The 15704-nt window shown below is 47.0% G+C and overlaps 1 protein-coding gene across 1 annotated transcript in view; it reads left to right on the top strand.

Annotated features, from left to right (window-relative positions):
- Positions 1 to 13934, top strand: part of NPEPPS (aminopeptidase puromycin sensitive) — a 125780-nt gene extending 111846 nt beyond the window's left edge. Inside the window, exons 18-23 of the mRNA XM_060256178.1 lie at positions 699 to 841; positions 1578 to 1634; positions 4651 to 4758; positions 7488 to 7643; positions 7746 to 7793; positions 12332 to 13934. Coding sequence (XP_060112161.1) covers positions 699 to 841; positions 1578 to 1634; positions 4651 to 4758; positions 7488 to 7643; positions 7746 to 7793; positions 12332 to 12484 — 665 coding nt within the window. The 3' untranslated portion in view covers positions 12485 to 13934. The remainder of the gene's footprint in view (positions 1 to 698; positions 842 to 1577; positions 1635 to 4650; positions 4759 to 7487; positions 7644 to 7745; positions 7794 to 12331) is intronic.
- Positions 13935 to 15704: the final 1770 nt, after the last annotated feature.

Genomic DNA, 15704 nt, shown 5'->3' with positions numbered 1-15704 from the left:
GACTCTTATCTGGGAGAACCGGGTTTGATTCCCCACTCCTCCACTTGCACCTGCTGGAGTGGCCTTGGGTCAGCCATAGCCCTGGCAGAGGTTGTCCTTGAAAGGGCAGCTGCTGTGAGAGCCCTCTCCAGCCCCACCCACCTCACAGGGTGTCTGTTGTGGGGGAGGAAGGGAAAGGAGATTGTGAGCCGCTCTGAGACTCTTTGGAGTGGAGGGCGGGATATAAATCCAATATCTTCATCTACCTCACAGGGTGTCTGTTGTGGGGGAGGAAGGTAAAGGAGATTGTGAGCCGCTCTGAGACTCTTCGGAGTGGAGGGCGGGATATAAATCCAATATCTTCTTCTTCTTGAGATATTCTGTATGCCAGTCCTGCCACTGGTTGGCAGTCTCTCGCATCAGTGCCGATGGTACATACCAGCTTGGTGTTTATCTCAGAAGGCTAGGATACTGTTTTCAGCTCTGTGCAGAGCCCTCTGCTAACATTTTGAACCACAGTGTTTCAGGGCTCAGATTATTTTTGCATTCCTCATTTTGAACCTAAAAGATGGATATTTACAAAGAGGGGCGGGGTTAGATATATAACCTCTGTGGGCCCTTTTTTTAGGGCTAGAATTCTGCCCATGTCACCACTTGAAAAGTTCCAGAGTTCTATTAATCCTGTTTTAAAATGGCTTCCATTCCTGTCTTCTTATCAGGCCACCTGGATGCGCTTCTGAGAGGTTTAGTTTTGGGGAAGCTAGGAAAAGCCGGCCATAAGGCGACACTGGAAGAAGCTCGGCGCCGGTTTAAAGACCACGTGGAAGGGAAGCACATCCTCTCTGCTGATCTGAGGAGTCCTGTAAGTTGCTTTGAGAATCTGTTCTTGAAATACTTCAGTTGCCTCCCCCCCCCCCCCCAAAAAAAAAAAAGCCACCTGTATGGTAGCCTGATTACACAGGGGTCAGGTGGCTCCTTAAATGCTAACAAAACATTTTCCCATAACTTTACATGTGAGAGCTTACTTCTTCAGATGCAGGAAGTATTCAGCGATGGGGCCTGATTTAATCTACATCAAATGTATAAACAGTAGCCTTTATTTTATATAGCTTGATGTAACCCGCCTGCTCACACAGTCTTGATGCTGGTTTTGAGCAGCTTTCCTGAGCAGTTTTCTTCCATTTTCCAGCCCAGTGAAGAGTGAATTTTGCACTGTTTCAAACTTTTAAATGTACCAGCAGAAATACATTTCAGAGGGTACACGTGTTAGTCTGCAGTAAAATTATTAGATTCAAGTCCGGTGGCACCTTAGAGATCAACAGGAGTTCCAGAGTATAAGCTGTCAAGAGATAAAGCTCTCTTTGCCAGACACAAGTAGTAAAAATACACTAAAGGCTGAAACAAATTTACATGTTTCCCAAAGTTTTTGTTGTTCCTTTGGCCAAGATTGAAACAACATGGGGCAGTTCCACGGTGAAGTTTTGGGAACTGAAATCCACGGGCCTTGTTTAGACCAAACATTTGTTCACGTATTGTTGGAAAACAAGGTCTTAGGAAAACATTCTTTATTTTTAAAATAAGTACCATTTCATTTCCAGGTATATGTAACTGTTTTGAAGCACGGTGACAGTACAACCTTAGACACTATGCTAAAGGTGAGTGTGCTGTTTGTATTTCTGTGCATGTAAAATACTTCCGAGAGGAAGTACTCTGCATAAACAAGGGTGATGTGCTAATGAACAAGGTGGCTGTGGATGTTTGGCCCTATCAGGGACCATACGGAGTCTCAGATATGCTGCAAAGTGTGGTTTCTTCCCTTAAGTGCCCAACATGAGTCTTGCAAAGTCCCATCGACTAGTCCGTGAGAGTTTTTACAAGGATCGGCTGACCTTTGGATGTGAGACCGTGTGGGGTTCTGATTGTACGCTGACGTGTTCTCTCGCTCACCAGTCATTTTGTCTGCCTCTTGGCTGGTTGCCTGTCCAGAACCCTCTGATATAGAAAAACCACTAAGAAACAATTTTTAAATATCTTTATAAAGTTAATGCATTCAATTTCAACATAACATTCTATCACAAGCCAGTGTATATAATCACAGGATCAACCTTTTTCTCTTGCAACTCTCCAAAAAATTAAGGTCCATAACACAGTCAGTTCATGTGCAAAAATCTTGTCCAAAGGAGGGATCAGGAAATCCTTACAGCCTTCATACAGACACCCCTTCTAGATAATTCATGATGTTTCAATTCTGTTCTTCTTCAGTTGTCAAGCTGTCCAGAACCCCAGCGGCAGTGCCCTCTCACACTCGAACGTCCGTCCCACTTTGTTGCTTGTTGCGGCGTAAATCCTCAGCCTCGTCGCCTGGCCCGTCCGCCCTCAGCTGTGGCCCCATTCCTGGCAGATTCAGCTGCATTGCCACCGGTGCCTTACATGCCAAGCGCTTACTCCCCTGTAGCCCTGTTTTCCCCTTACAGGCCCGTGTGGCCTGATGATGTCATCTGTCCCACGTGGACAGTGCTGACCAGGCTACAGGGAGACTGGCTTGTTCAGTTCGTCTTAATTTCAACTCAGTAGGCCTCTCTAGCCCTGACCTGGGTGGCCCAGGCTAACTGGATCTCAGCACCTGGTTAATACTTGGATCGAAGACTACAGAGGAAGTCCAGGGATGCTACGCAGAGGCAGGCAATGGCAGACCACCTCTGAAAGTCTCTTGCTTTGAAACCTCTGCGGGGTCACTGTGACTTGTGGAGAGGGGGGGGAGTCAATCCTCCTCAGTTGAAATGAATGGGATTTTAAAATACTCAACTTTCGCCTGAGGTTTCCGTAACATTAAAGTAATTCCGATGAGATGCGATCAGTTATTAATATTTGTACTTGGAAAAAAAGGGTGAGATTTCTGTTTCAAACCCTTCTTTGAATAAAGTTTACAATTATGTACAGTGCTGAGAGAGAGTGCAAGAGCTAGTGGGGTGGAAAGTCTTGATTTTCTTTAAATTTAAACTTTCCATTACAAGGAGATGTGTGACTCAAGCAGACTTGCATTGAACCTCTGTCCTTGAGAACTGAACTTTAGCACTCTAGAGGTATTGACGGAGCCATTTCAGTGTATTCTCATCTATGCAAGTAGCTGGCACAACATCTGGTGCCTATAAGTACTGTGCTTTTGAAAATACACTGTTTTTTGTATTTGGGCTTTTTCTGATTCACATTTGCCATAGGACCCAGCTTTTTAAATCACTCATGTGCCCCCCTCATGTATTTTCATTTTTTTAAGGTTAAAAAGTTCAAGAAGAAGCCGACTGTAGATTTTTACCCTGCTCTTCTCTCTGAATCAGAGTCTCAGTGCGGCTTACAATCTCCTTTTTCTTCTTCCCCCACAACAGACACCCTGTGAGGTGGACGGGGCTGAGAGGGCTCTCACAGCAGCTGCCCTTTCAAGGACAACTCTTGTGAAAGCTACAGCTGACTCAACGCCATTCTAGCGGCTGCAAGTGGAGAAGGGGGGAATCAAACCTGGTTCTCCCAGATAAGAGTCTGCACACTTAACCAGCACCACAAACTGGCTGCTACCTCATTAATTTGCAAGGAAGGCAGTTTGGTTTTTGAATTGTACTTGGGGCAGAAAGCATAGACAGGGGACCTTCCTCCCCACAGTACTAACACTTTGGGGTACAGATTCAAGACACACACACAAAAATGTTTCTTCACTCAATAACTAAACTGTGGAATTTGCTGCCAGTAGATGTAGTGATGGTCACAAGCCCAGATGGCTTTTCATGAAGGAGAAAACTAGCCCCTGTGACTAGGGGTAGGGCTTTTTTGTAGCAGGAACTCCTTTGCATATTAGGCCACACCTTCCTGATGTAGCCAGTCCTCCAAGAGCTTACAGTAGGCCCTGTAAGAAGAGCCCTGTAAGCTCCAGGAGGATTGGCTACATCAGGAAGGCATGGCCTAATATGCAAAGGAGTTCCTGCTAAAAAAAAAAAAGCCCTGACTAGGGGGAATGCTAGGGAGCAACATTAGGGAAAGGACTTGGCTTTTCGTCCCTGTTTGACACTTCAGGACAGCTAGTAGGCTGTTGTCTTGAGACAGGATCCTTGGTTAGATGGACCATCGTTCTGACCCAGCAGGGCACCTAATTATAGACTACTCAGTTTGTTTCTCCTTCTCCCTGATCATTTCAAGAGGCTTGCCCTGTCTTTTTTGCCCTGTCTGTTTTATGCCTTGAGGAAGTGTGCGAATGTCACCAGCATGGTACCCCCATTCCCCGCAATATTAGAGGCCTGATTCTGGATACAGTTCACAAGAAGCAAGGGAAAAAATACATCTTCAACAGCAGGTGATCTGGCAGCAGGACCCGGTGACCTGTCACATGAAGCTCTGCTGCCACCTAGCGGCTCCATTCTTGCCGAACAAAAACGAACCGTTAGCTCGGAAGTGCGGCCTCTGTTTGACCCCCACTAAACCAAGTGGCAAATATTCCTGTGCGGATTACCCCTTGGCTGCACTCCCAGAGGCTGGGCAGGTTTCACCCAACGTACCGCATGTCAGTTTTCTCATTCAGCTTAGCTCTTGGCTGTAGCTCAGAGCAGAGGGTGTCTGCTCCCAAAGCTTGCGGCAGGAAACAGAGGTCTTAACGTTGCCCGACTGTGTGTGCTTGGTTCCCTGCAGCTCCACAAGCAAGCAGACATGCAGGAAGAGAAGAACCGAATAGAGCGAGTGCTTGGCGCCATATCTCAGGCGGAGTTAATACAGAAAGTTCTCACTTTTGCACTTTCAGTGAGTATTTGCGGGGGGACACTTGGTTGTCGTGTGCATCGGTGTGGCTGAGAGAGAGAGGTCCCAGGTGTCATTTTATAAGAAAGTCTTGCAACTTCAAATGCAGGCTTAGAAATGCAAAGCCAGAGCCTGGTGAAACTTGAGAAACTGAGAGAGAAGGCTCCTCCCTTTGTCATGCTCCAGCTTGATGGTGCTCTTAGCTAGAGGAAAAGCAATATAAACTGTACAAAATCAGTTTCGCGTGAGGAGCTATAGGGCAACTTCTTCCTATAGAGCTCCCTGCACCCAGCTCTCCTGCATTTTCTCAGTCTGGTCACATGGGGACACTTGTGTAGCTTAAAAAAGATCTGGGAGTATGTGCGTGTTTGTGTATTCCCTTGATTGTTTATCTCTGGCTCCCTGCTGGAATTATTGCTGGGTGGGTCTTTCCTGCCGCCTGGTTCTCATTTGAACATATATGAACATATGAAGCTGCCCTATACTGAACCAGACCCTCGGTCCATCAAAGTCAGTATTGTCTACTCAGACTGGCAGCGGCTCTCCAGGGTCTCAAGCTGAGGTTTTTCACACCTACTTGCCTGGACCCTTTTTAGTTGGAGATGCCGGGGATTGAACCTGGGACCTTCTGCTCCCCAAGCAGATGCTCTACCACTGAGCTACCATCCCTCCCCTATGCGATGTGGAGGATCCATGGGTGGTTGGTTGGTATTTTTCATAGAATGTGCAAATGAAATGGGCTGTGATGCTTGCGAGTAAAACGCATACCTTAAGTCTCCTGGAACAGAAAACACAGGGTAGATTGCCTTTTTCTGAGGCCTTGGACTTGATGCAGAGAAGCATAAAATAGTGCCTCCTTTCCCAACCCAGGAGCTAAGGCATGGAGTAATAGCAATAACTGTGTCTTCACTGAGAGGACAGTGCAAGTATAGCAAATTGGAGGTGCCTTCCTGATGAAACTGGGAATAGGTTTACTATGAGCAATTCTTGGGCATCAAATTAGCCTTGAATTTCACAATTAGATGGAACAGCAGCACATTGCAACGGAAAACATTACTCTCATAAGGTGTTTTCCCCCTTCCTGCCTGAATAATGGGTGGCTATCGAAATGTGATACGATATTACATCAGAGCTTGTTTCGGAGATCTTACTTCACATTGTAGGAAGGTAGGGGAATGTGTTAGGTGGTGATCTCATATCTTGGCATTTCCATAACCCCACCCTTAACGGGAAGAGAAGAAATATGACACACAGCATTGCCGTTCTTGGCTGCAGCCCCCTCGATCTGAATGTTTTCTAGTTTGCTCGGGGTGGTCTTCTCCTTTCCTCCATTTTGCTCTCAACCGTTTTGTGAGGTTGGCAACACTGACAAGTGTGATTGGCTGGCCTAAGATTCCATTCCACCCCACACACAATGAACTTCAGTCAGTCAGTCAGTCAGTTTATTGCGGCTCTAGGCCAATCAAACACAATGAACTTAATGGCTAAGAGGAAATGAATTCCGATCTCCCAAGTCCTAGGCTGGCACTCTAACCACTGCACCATACTGGCTTATACAAACCCTTATATGCAGGGGTCGTTTTGTAGATAATAGGTGGTGGAGCTCATTAGCATAACTCATCAGCATGTTCCGCTCCCCCCTCCCCGCACCAGCCAAAAACAACCTGACACAAGGAAGGAGAGCCCCAGGCGAGTGAGGCCTGCTTGAGCTGGCTAGGGATCCAGCCAGCCCAAGCAGGCATCACTCAGCTGGGGCTCTCCTTGACCACCCCCCCACCCACAGTCAAAAGGCCCACAAGCCACCCACTGCTCAAAATCACATAAGAAGGGGTGGCGTAGGCTTCTCCAGGGATTAATGAGGGCTGCTGAGGGTGTGGCAAAGCTCCTGGTGGCTGGCTGCCCGCTCTCCTAATCCAGGGATTGTTATACAGCTGCACCTACTATCCAATGGACAAGATAGGTGGGGAGTGGAGAGAGAACCCTCAGAAAAGTTCAAGAGCTGCGCTCCTGTGAGCTCCTGCTGAATTCAAGGTCTGCTTATATGGCCCAGGCTAGCCTGATTTTGGCAGATCTCAGAAGCTAAGCAGGGCTGGTCCTGGTTAGTATTTGGTTGGGAGACCACCAAGGAGATCCAAAGTCACTGCACAGAGGCAGGCAATGGCAAACCACCTCTGCTTGTCCCTAGTCTTGAAAAACCTTGCAGTGTTGCCATGAGTCAACTCCGACTTATTGGCGCTTTCCACCACCACCCCTCCTCTGTGCAGCCTCAGAGCTGCACAGGTTGTATCCTAAGAGTACCGATGTCGTTTATACAACGATTGGTGTTACAAAAGGAGGTGTGCACTGCCGTGTCTCCCAGAATCCTCTGCAAAACACACAGGTTAGATTAGAAAGGGTTCTGTGAAGCTGGATAGTTTGAAAACTGCTGCCCTAGTAATTACGGCCAGGGGTGGAATTCTAGCAGCAGCTCCTTTGCATATTAGGCCACGCACCCCTGATGTAGCCAGTCTTCCAAGAGCTTACAAGGCTCTTTTTTGTAAGCTCTTGGAGGATTGACTACATTAGGGGTGCGTGGTATAATATGCAAAGGAGCTCTTGCTAGAATTCCATCAGATTACGGCAGATTAGGTTGTGCTACAGTGGCATGCATCAGCTGCCCTTTTTGGGCGGTTGTGTCTAGAATGCTGCAAAACTGCCACAATTAAGGCATGTACTCGTGTTTGCTTTTGCAGGAAGAGGTACGTCCCCAGGATACGGTATCCGTTATCGGTGGAGTAGCTGGAGGGAGCAAGCAGGGCAGAAAAGCTGCTTGGAAGTTCGTCAAAGACAACTGGGAAGAGCTCTACAATCGCTACCAAGGGGGTTTCTTGATATCTAGGCTAATAAAGGTGGGCATGAGAAGTCATTTTTACAGCAGTCATTGAGAAGGCGAGGCTGCTGACTGCCCCACACCTCCTAACATCTCCGTGCACTCTGCTTTCTTGTTCCAGCTGTCGGTGGATGGGTTTGCAATCGACAAAATGGCTGCAGAAGTTAAGGTAAGAATTGGATTGGGGGAAGTGGGGGGGGGTCTGTTTGGCCGACCTCCGACACATGTGGCCTCTTTTCCCCTTTCTCATCCCCGCTTGTTGGGCCATCACAGCCGAGGGGGAGAGGCCAAGTGTGTCACAGAGCGAGATAATGTTGGAGTGGTTTTCCCTAACTCATCACATTTTTTTTTTTTTGGCCGGCCAGTCTGTGCTCTCTCCAGATGAATTAAGCCAAGAGCGCAGTAAGCGCATCAGTGTAAAACTGATTTTATCCCATATGAAAGCTTAGTCGACAGACCTCCCAAGCAAGGAGCTGTGGAACGGTCAACACGGTTACAGATGGTTGTCCTGTAAAGAGGGTTGTCTGGTTTTAGACCAGATAAGAATTCCTGGCGGGGTATGGGTAGCTGTGTGTCCGTTGGCAGGAAAAACAAACAGGCACCTGAAAGACCAACAATTGCATAGCAGCATAAGTTTATTTTATTTATTTAGTTAATCAAATTTATATCCTGCCCCTCCCCTAACAGGCTCAGGGCAGCTGAGTTGTCATGGACTACTGTGTTAGTTGCATTGAGTGGATCCTCACAGTGCAGCTGTTTCACACATGGGGGAGAAAAATGAACAAAGTCGAATATCTAAGGAATGGTCTTTTAAAAAGAATCAAACTAAGTTGATTAACACCACTGGGCGGGGGGGAGGGGGGTGTAGAGTCTTGAGTCTTGCTAAGGAAGTTAATAAAGTTAGTGCAGTGCTTTTTAACCTTTTTGGTAGGGCCACCCACACTACCAAATTTACTTACAAAAAACGAAGTGTGGGAATGATAGAATTCCCTACCTAGGGACATTCATTTGTCCCCACCCACCCACCGAGTCACTGTCTTCCACTAGCAGCTGAAGATTTTTCCAATTCTTTTATGCCCTCTTGAGTTGACCCTTAGTGACTCTCCTTTCCTGTTCGTGTGTCTCCATGTTTTGTTTTGACAAATTATTTTTATTTCTGTATGCATGTAAAAAAGTGTTTTGACCAGCATCTTGGGGATCCAGAATTAGATGGAAAGATTGCATAGAAACATTGTAAAATAAATACTGCAACAGCCTGTGACCCACTTTCGCAGGCTTCACAGTCCACAAGCTGGGAAACACTGCATTCAGAGTGAAAAAATCCGTATCCCTCTTCTAGCCAGGAGAGTGAGGTGGGGAACCTCTTAATGAAATCCAGTTTAGTGGCTTCACACTGGAGTCTCCCTTGGAAGGTATTTTGTTGCAAAATGGTGCTCTGGGGTTTGTTTGTTTTTGTCTTTAAAGACTGGATACTGAGTACAACTAGATCCTGTATTTTAGGGCTCTGCTGTAGAGGGATTAAGGTACAAGTTCACCATGAGTATAAACAGTAAAGTTTAGGGATATTCAGTGAGTAGCAGAGCTCCTTCTAAGCCAAGGGTGTCGAATTCATTTGTTATGAGGGCCAGATCTGACATAAATGAGATCTTGCTGGGCTGAGCCATGTCGGGCCGGGCCATGTGTATACCTATTTAAGATTAGGTAGCAGAGATATAAACTTTATAAAGGACACAGACAAACACAATTAAAGATTTTTTTGAAAATTAAAATAAAACATGCCTAAAACATTAGCACTCATTGGTCTTAAAGGTGCTTTCTTTGTATCTCTCCCATGGGATCCAGGAAACTAGACAAAGGAAACTGGCTCTTTCTTTCCTTCTCCAGGGGACCAGGAGGGGGAGGAGCCTCAGTCAATAGAAGGAAGAGAGTCTTAGCTCAGTAGCTCTGCTGTGTGATTGAGAGAGCCTGGCAAAGCTGGTTGGCTTAAGCTGAGCTGATTGAAGCTGAACCTGACGAAGACAGAGGTCCTTTGCCTGAGTCGCGGCGGCCTGGGCAAGGAAATCCCCCTACCAACTTTTGACGGGGTGCCACTGACAATGGCGGCCAAGGTCAGAAGCTTGGGGGTGCTATTGGAGGCCTCCCTGATGATGAAGGCCCAGATAGCAGCAACTGCGAAATCCGCCTTCTTTCATCTTAGGCGGGTGAAACAGTTGGTTCCTTTCCTTGGCCGTGACGACCTGGCAACTGTGATTCATGCAACAGTCACCTCAAGATTGGACTACTGTAATGCCGTCTACTTGGGGCTGCCTTTGTCGCGAACCCGGAAACTTCAGCTAGTGCAGAACGCCGCTGCTAGGCTGCTAATGGGGCGGCCCAAGTGGGAGCACATACAGCCAGCACTGCAGAAACTGCACTGGCTACCAATAGTGTACCGGATTCGTTACAAGGTACTGGTTATTACCTTTAAAGCCCTCTGTGGCCGAGGACCTGTCTACCTGAGGGACCGTCTGTCCCCACACGTTCCCCAGAGAGTACTAAGATCTGGATCTCAACATCTCCTAGTGATCCCTGGGCTGAAAGAGGCGAGACTGTCGACCACCAGGGATCAGGCCTTTTCAGTGGCAGCCCCCTCCTGGTGGAATCAATTGCCGGGAGAGGTTAGGGCCTTGTGGGACATCGCTCAGTTCTGCAAGGCCTGTAAGACCGCGTTCTTCTGGCAAGCCTTCAGTCGACTAGGAGAATTCTGGAACAACTGTCGTCCTGAGAATATGAGTAACATCTGATTTGTTAGCACCAACTGTAGATTGTTTTAACTTGTACTGTTTAATGGTTTTATTGATTTTATAACTGCAATCATAGTTTACTATGATTTGATGTAAATCGCCGTGAGCCTGCCTCAGCAGGGAGGGCGGGGTATAAATTGAATTAAACAATCTCTCTCTCCCCCTCCTCCCCAAGGGAGGAGCCCCAGCCATGGGGAAAATAGAGATTTTTGCTCTGTAGCTCCTGTGCGATTGAGCAAGCCTTGCAAAACAAGCTGTGATGCAGAAGGAAGCAAGAGAGGGAGAAAGAATCAGATGACAGCCAACCAGTTGCTCACGGGCCTGATAGGAGCCCTCCGAGGGCCTGATTCAGCCCCCTGTTCTAAGCTGTGCATGTGAGCGGCCACCCATTAACACAGGAAGCCTCATTCAGCAGCAGTCTGGAGCCACACAGGGTCCTGCACTGCCCATTGCCCATTTTTAAGATTACAGCAGTTCTATTCTGCTCAGATTGTGAACTGCTGTGCTCAGTCAGGAAGAAAAATTAGAGGGAACACTGGTGAGTGGTCTGGCACACACATTCCCTTGCATGTTGCAAAGCGGGTCTGGCTCATTATGCCACACAAATCTGTTGCTTCAACTGCGAAAGACTTACCACAGAGCCGCCACCGCCCCACGTAAAATGGGGCCTTCACGTGATGGCGCAGACTGTGGGGAGAGGAAGTCCATTGGCTATTCTGTTGCTGGCGGCTGAATCAGGCCCACAGTCCTTGACTGTAGATATGCACACTGTAACACAATAAAATGCAGCTGCTAGTAGGTATGGGGCCACATCAGGAAAATGATGGCGGTAATAGCAAAGGAAGGCAGAAGTGAGGGTGGGTTGGGGAGGCTTCATGTGCCTTGCAGAATGAAGGGCCAGGCATTGTAGATAATATTCAGCTGGCATATTGAAGGACCAGGCTTTGTACATATTATTCAGCACACCAAAGGGCTTCACTTTCTTTGTCCAGTTAATGGCTTTGTGTGTTTTGTGCAAGCTGTAGACAACATAAAAAACAGCCATTTTAAATTCAGATGAGTTTTTAGCATGCAGTTGTGTGCTTTTGAATGTTCTGATAGTCAGGAATGCAAGGATTCCCAAGCAATGTCAATTGCTTTGTGTGTGATCCTCTTAACCGGAGTACTGGGCACTCAGATAAGTAAAAGAGGCGATCTGTTAAATGATGAATACAACCTACCTGTACCTGCCTGTATCTTCTTGGGAATAGACTTGAGCCTGCCATTGCAGCAGTGCGGAAAAATGCTCAAAAGGCAACTTAAATACCTGCTTTCTAAAAGCGTCTTCAGCTGCCTTAATGGTTAGAGTGGTGTCCACACACACACACACATATCCATATGCAATAATCAAGAGGTCCCCAATCTTTTTTGAGCCTGTTGGTACCGCTGCTATTTTGACACAGAGTGCTGGGCTCAAAATGGCTGCGACAAGAGGTGGAACCCCCCCCCCCCCGGAGGAAGTTCAAGTACAGAGGAGAAGAGGGGTAATTTTTTAAAATGTGCAAAAGAGGCATGAGAAAAATAAAAACGACACTGGTGGCGATCGCTGCCCCATCGGTTTTTGTTTTAATCTGCACAGCCCATCAGATCTCCAGTGGCCAGTCAGTAGTCATGCTGACCCCACTGCTTTCTGAAGACACTCGGTGGGTGCCAAGCAAGGTGTCAGCGAGCACCGTGCCGCCCACACGTGCCATGTTGGGGAACCCTGCAGTAGTGGCTCTCCTAGACGTTACGTACAAAAAAGAAAAGTTGGTCTGCAAGCTGTGGGTGACCCGGTTTCACATTAAGTGGGGTTCGGTAAGTTTACAAATGTTGTCTGGTGCGGCACTTCCAACGGATGTTGTTTTTGTTCTTTCTTCTCCCTCTCCCCCCCCCCCCGCCCCAGGCTTTCTTTGAGAGCCATCCAGCTCCGTCAGCTGAGCGCACCATTCAGCAGTGCTGCGAAAACATCCTCTTGAACGCCGCGTGGCTCAAGCGGGATGCCGAAAACGTCCACCAGTACCTCCTGCAGCGTAAGGCCTCACCCACAGCTGTGTGAGCCCTCATCCCTCATCCCCCACCCACCCCCTACCCGGGCATCCCAGCCGCTGTGGCCCGACTGCCTCGGTGTGAGGAAGAGGAGCTGCTAACCCGACAGCTGAATCACACGCCAAGGAAAATTGGAGTCTTTTCTCAAACGAATGGAGATTGGACGATGAATGTAGTTAACCGGTTCCTGCTCACACTCCAGAACTAAATTCTATTTAAAAAAGGAAAAGAAAAAAAATTATCAGCAATTCAGCAAAAAAATACAAAACAAAAAACCACCCTGTAAATATAATAGTAATAAAATAGAGCGTAACAAAACTGTGAAAATTCCTTAAGCCTTGTCAGTGGTTAAAATATTTAACACCTTCCCTCCCCGCCCCCTTGCATCTACTGATGAACGATTTCTTATTTTACCATTCCCTTCTGCTTTCTATTAAAAAAACAAAGAAGTGCAAGGAAGCCAGAGGTTTCTACAGTGAGAATTGAATTCTATGGCAAGTTGAGGGCAGGAATGGGTTAATGCCTCTGAGCCCATCAGAGAGCACACTACGAGACGGCAGAAGCATGTACGCTTTGTGTGGAATGGTTCGATTCCGAAAGACCGCGTGGCGTACCTCGTGCTGCGTTTGGCGGGGGTTTTCAGGGAGGCCTCCCGTAATCTCAGTTCAGATTCAAAGGCTTTGTAAGAACCCTTGTTTTCTGTTCCTTTGTCTCATGATCTCTTTGTGGGGTGTGGGTAACCAAATGGTCCATGTTTTTCCTATATTTCCTCTCCCTTTATGGTTTGATTTGCTGATGTCCTCCTTAGAGAAGATAAGAACTTGTACGGAAATGTCTTTCGTAGCCACATGATGAGAGAGAGAGAATTATCCTGCCACCCTTTTCATGCTCTCTCTGTTTAAATGATACGTTCCCATTGCATGCAAGTACAATACTGTGACTGGATCCATCCCTTTTGGGGCCACCACAGGGCAGGCCTCCTTTATGCATAACACCGTAATTTGTCCAAAAAGCTCTCCCGGTTCCAAACCGAAACGCTGCCCTAAACTCCTTGTGATTGCAGCTTCCCACCCCACCTCCCCCTTTCAGTGATGTTTGATGGTAATTTGATTCAGAAGCCTTAAAACTTGTGCTAGCTGGCATGATGAAATTCTAAATGGTGTGCCATCAGTCGCTTTACCAGAGTAGCATGCACCTGCTCACCAGACTTCAAACCCAACACCGCCACTCCCACAAAAACGTTTACAGTTCCCCTTTTTTTAAAAAAAAGCCTTTTTACAAAGAAATTCATACTTGGTGTGGCTTTAACTGTTATATCGGAAGGTCATCAGAGAACTAGCTGTCAAACTGCTTCCCTGAAACACATTTTTTTTTGTGCTATTGTTTTAAAAAGAAAAACAAAAGGAAAAAAATTAAAACAAGTTGGCGTTAATAAAAAGGAAAGTCAATGTGAAACCAAAGAGTCTTGGTTTTGGTGTACGGGTACGGGTAAAGCTGGAAAACATTTTTTTTTTAAAAAAATTCTGCCATGGGGTTTCCAGAACTAGGTATCAGTTTTTAATGGCTGCTGTATATGATGGGTGAGTTCACATGAAAGGTGCACCTGAGTTCTTTCGTATTCAAAGCCAGATATGACCGAGGGCAAAGGGAAGCAGCTGCTTCAAACTGCAGATTCGGGGTGTTCCTATAGACAGTAGAATTGGAGGCAGATGGATGGATCTGATCCATGAGACAAAAGTTACTGTGAGAGCCAGCATGGTATAGCAGTTAAGAGCAGCAGACTCTAATCTGGAGAACTGGGTTTGTCTCCCCCTTCCTCCTCATGAAGCCTGCTGTGTGACCTTGGGCCAGTCACAGTTTTCTCCGAACTCTTTCAGATCCCCCTGCCTCACAAGAAGATGATATTGGATTTATATCCCACCCTATACTCTGAATCTCAGAGCGGTCACAATCTCCTTTACCTTCTCCCCCCCCCACACACACACAACAGACACCCTATGAGGTAGGTGGGGCTGAGAGAGCTCTTACAGCAGCTGCCCTTTCAAGGACAACTCCTACGAGAGCTTGACCCAAGGCCATTCCAGCAGCTGCAAGTGGAGGAGTGGGGGATTATACCTGGTTCTCCCACAGAAAACTCCGTGCACTTAACCACTACACCAAACTGACTGTTGTGGGGAGAGGGAAGGAAAGGAGATTGTAAGCTATTTTGAGACTCCTAAAGACAGAGAAAAACCTTCACTGGGTATGTGTGTGTGTTTGCGGGGGGAGGCTTTTGCATAAGCACCAGTCAAACAGCAAAGCTGTGTAACTTTTCAATCATGCTTGTGCTGAAAAGCTTCTGGCTATTTTTGTGCATCCCCCTCCCACTCCATGTGAGAACTATTGTATCTGTGGAGGGATGTCATGTGGACTTCTTGCAGTACTTATCCATTTCAATGAGCGTTGCACAAGAAGACTACCATGGATTGTGCTGAGTATGTGAGATGTCTGCCTGGCTTTTGATCCCATCACTGTACCAACCTACCACCCTATACTATGCTGTGGTCTTCACAATCCTATAGAATCATGGAGTTGGAAGGTACCTCCAGGGTCATCTAGTCCAACCCCCTGCACAATGCAGGAAACTCACAAATACCTCCTCCTAAATTCACAGGATCTTCATTACTGTCAGATGACCATCTAGCCTCTGTTTATGGTCCATTTGTTCCAGCCTCTCCTCTCCTGCCTGGGTGCCAGTGGGCGTGGAAGTGGCGTTGTTCTTCCACTCAGCTGGTGACGTTACTCTCCTTCCTCCAAGTGGTAAAGGAGGATTGAGATGTTGCAAGTGAGTCCTGCGCCAAATAATGTCGTAGAAGAAATTTGGTGCCTGTGTCGCTGTTCAGCATCGAACCCTACAGGGATTACTAGTACAAAGTGACTTGCAGGACAATGCAACGTGTTTAACAAGTCTGTTCCAGCTGATATCTGCACTTAGTATAAGTTAATTGTCTTAACCTGCAGGCATGTGTAGAAGAAGCCATTGCATATAGGTGCTAGTTGGACAGCCTGTGAGGTCAACATGCTTAGAATAGCCCCCCAAGCCTGAGGTTGGAGCATCTTCCCTATGAGGAAAGGATGGCGAATTGGGGACTTTTCCGTTTGTAAAAGAGACAACTAAGGTGGTCATGATCGATGTTCCCTCTTAAGCTGCAAAGCCTTGTGAGCAAAAATTCTACTTTGTGAGCTACCGG

Source organism: Heteronotia binoei, chromosome 15 (assembly GCF_032191835.1).
Source record: "Heteronotia binoei isolate CCM8104 ecotype False Entrance Well chromosome 15, APGP_CSIRO_Hbin_v1, whole genome shotgun sequence".
Taxonomy (NCBI): Eukaryota; Metazoa; Chordata; class Lepidosauria; order Squamata; family Gekkonidae; genus Heteronotia; species Heteronotia binoei.
Note: the sequence above shows the minus strand (reverse complement) of the source record. Positions and strands in the feature narration are given on the sequence as shown.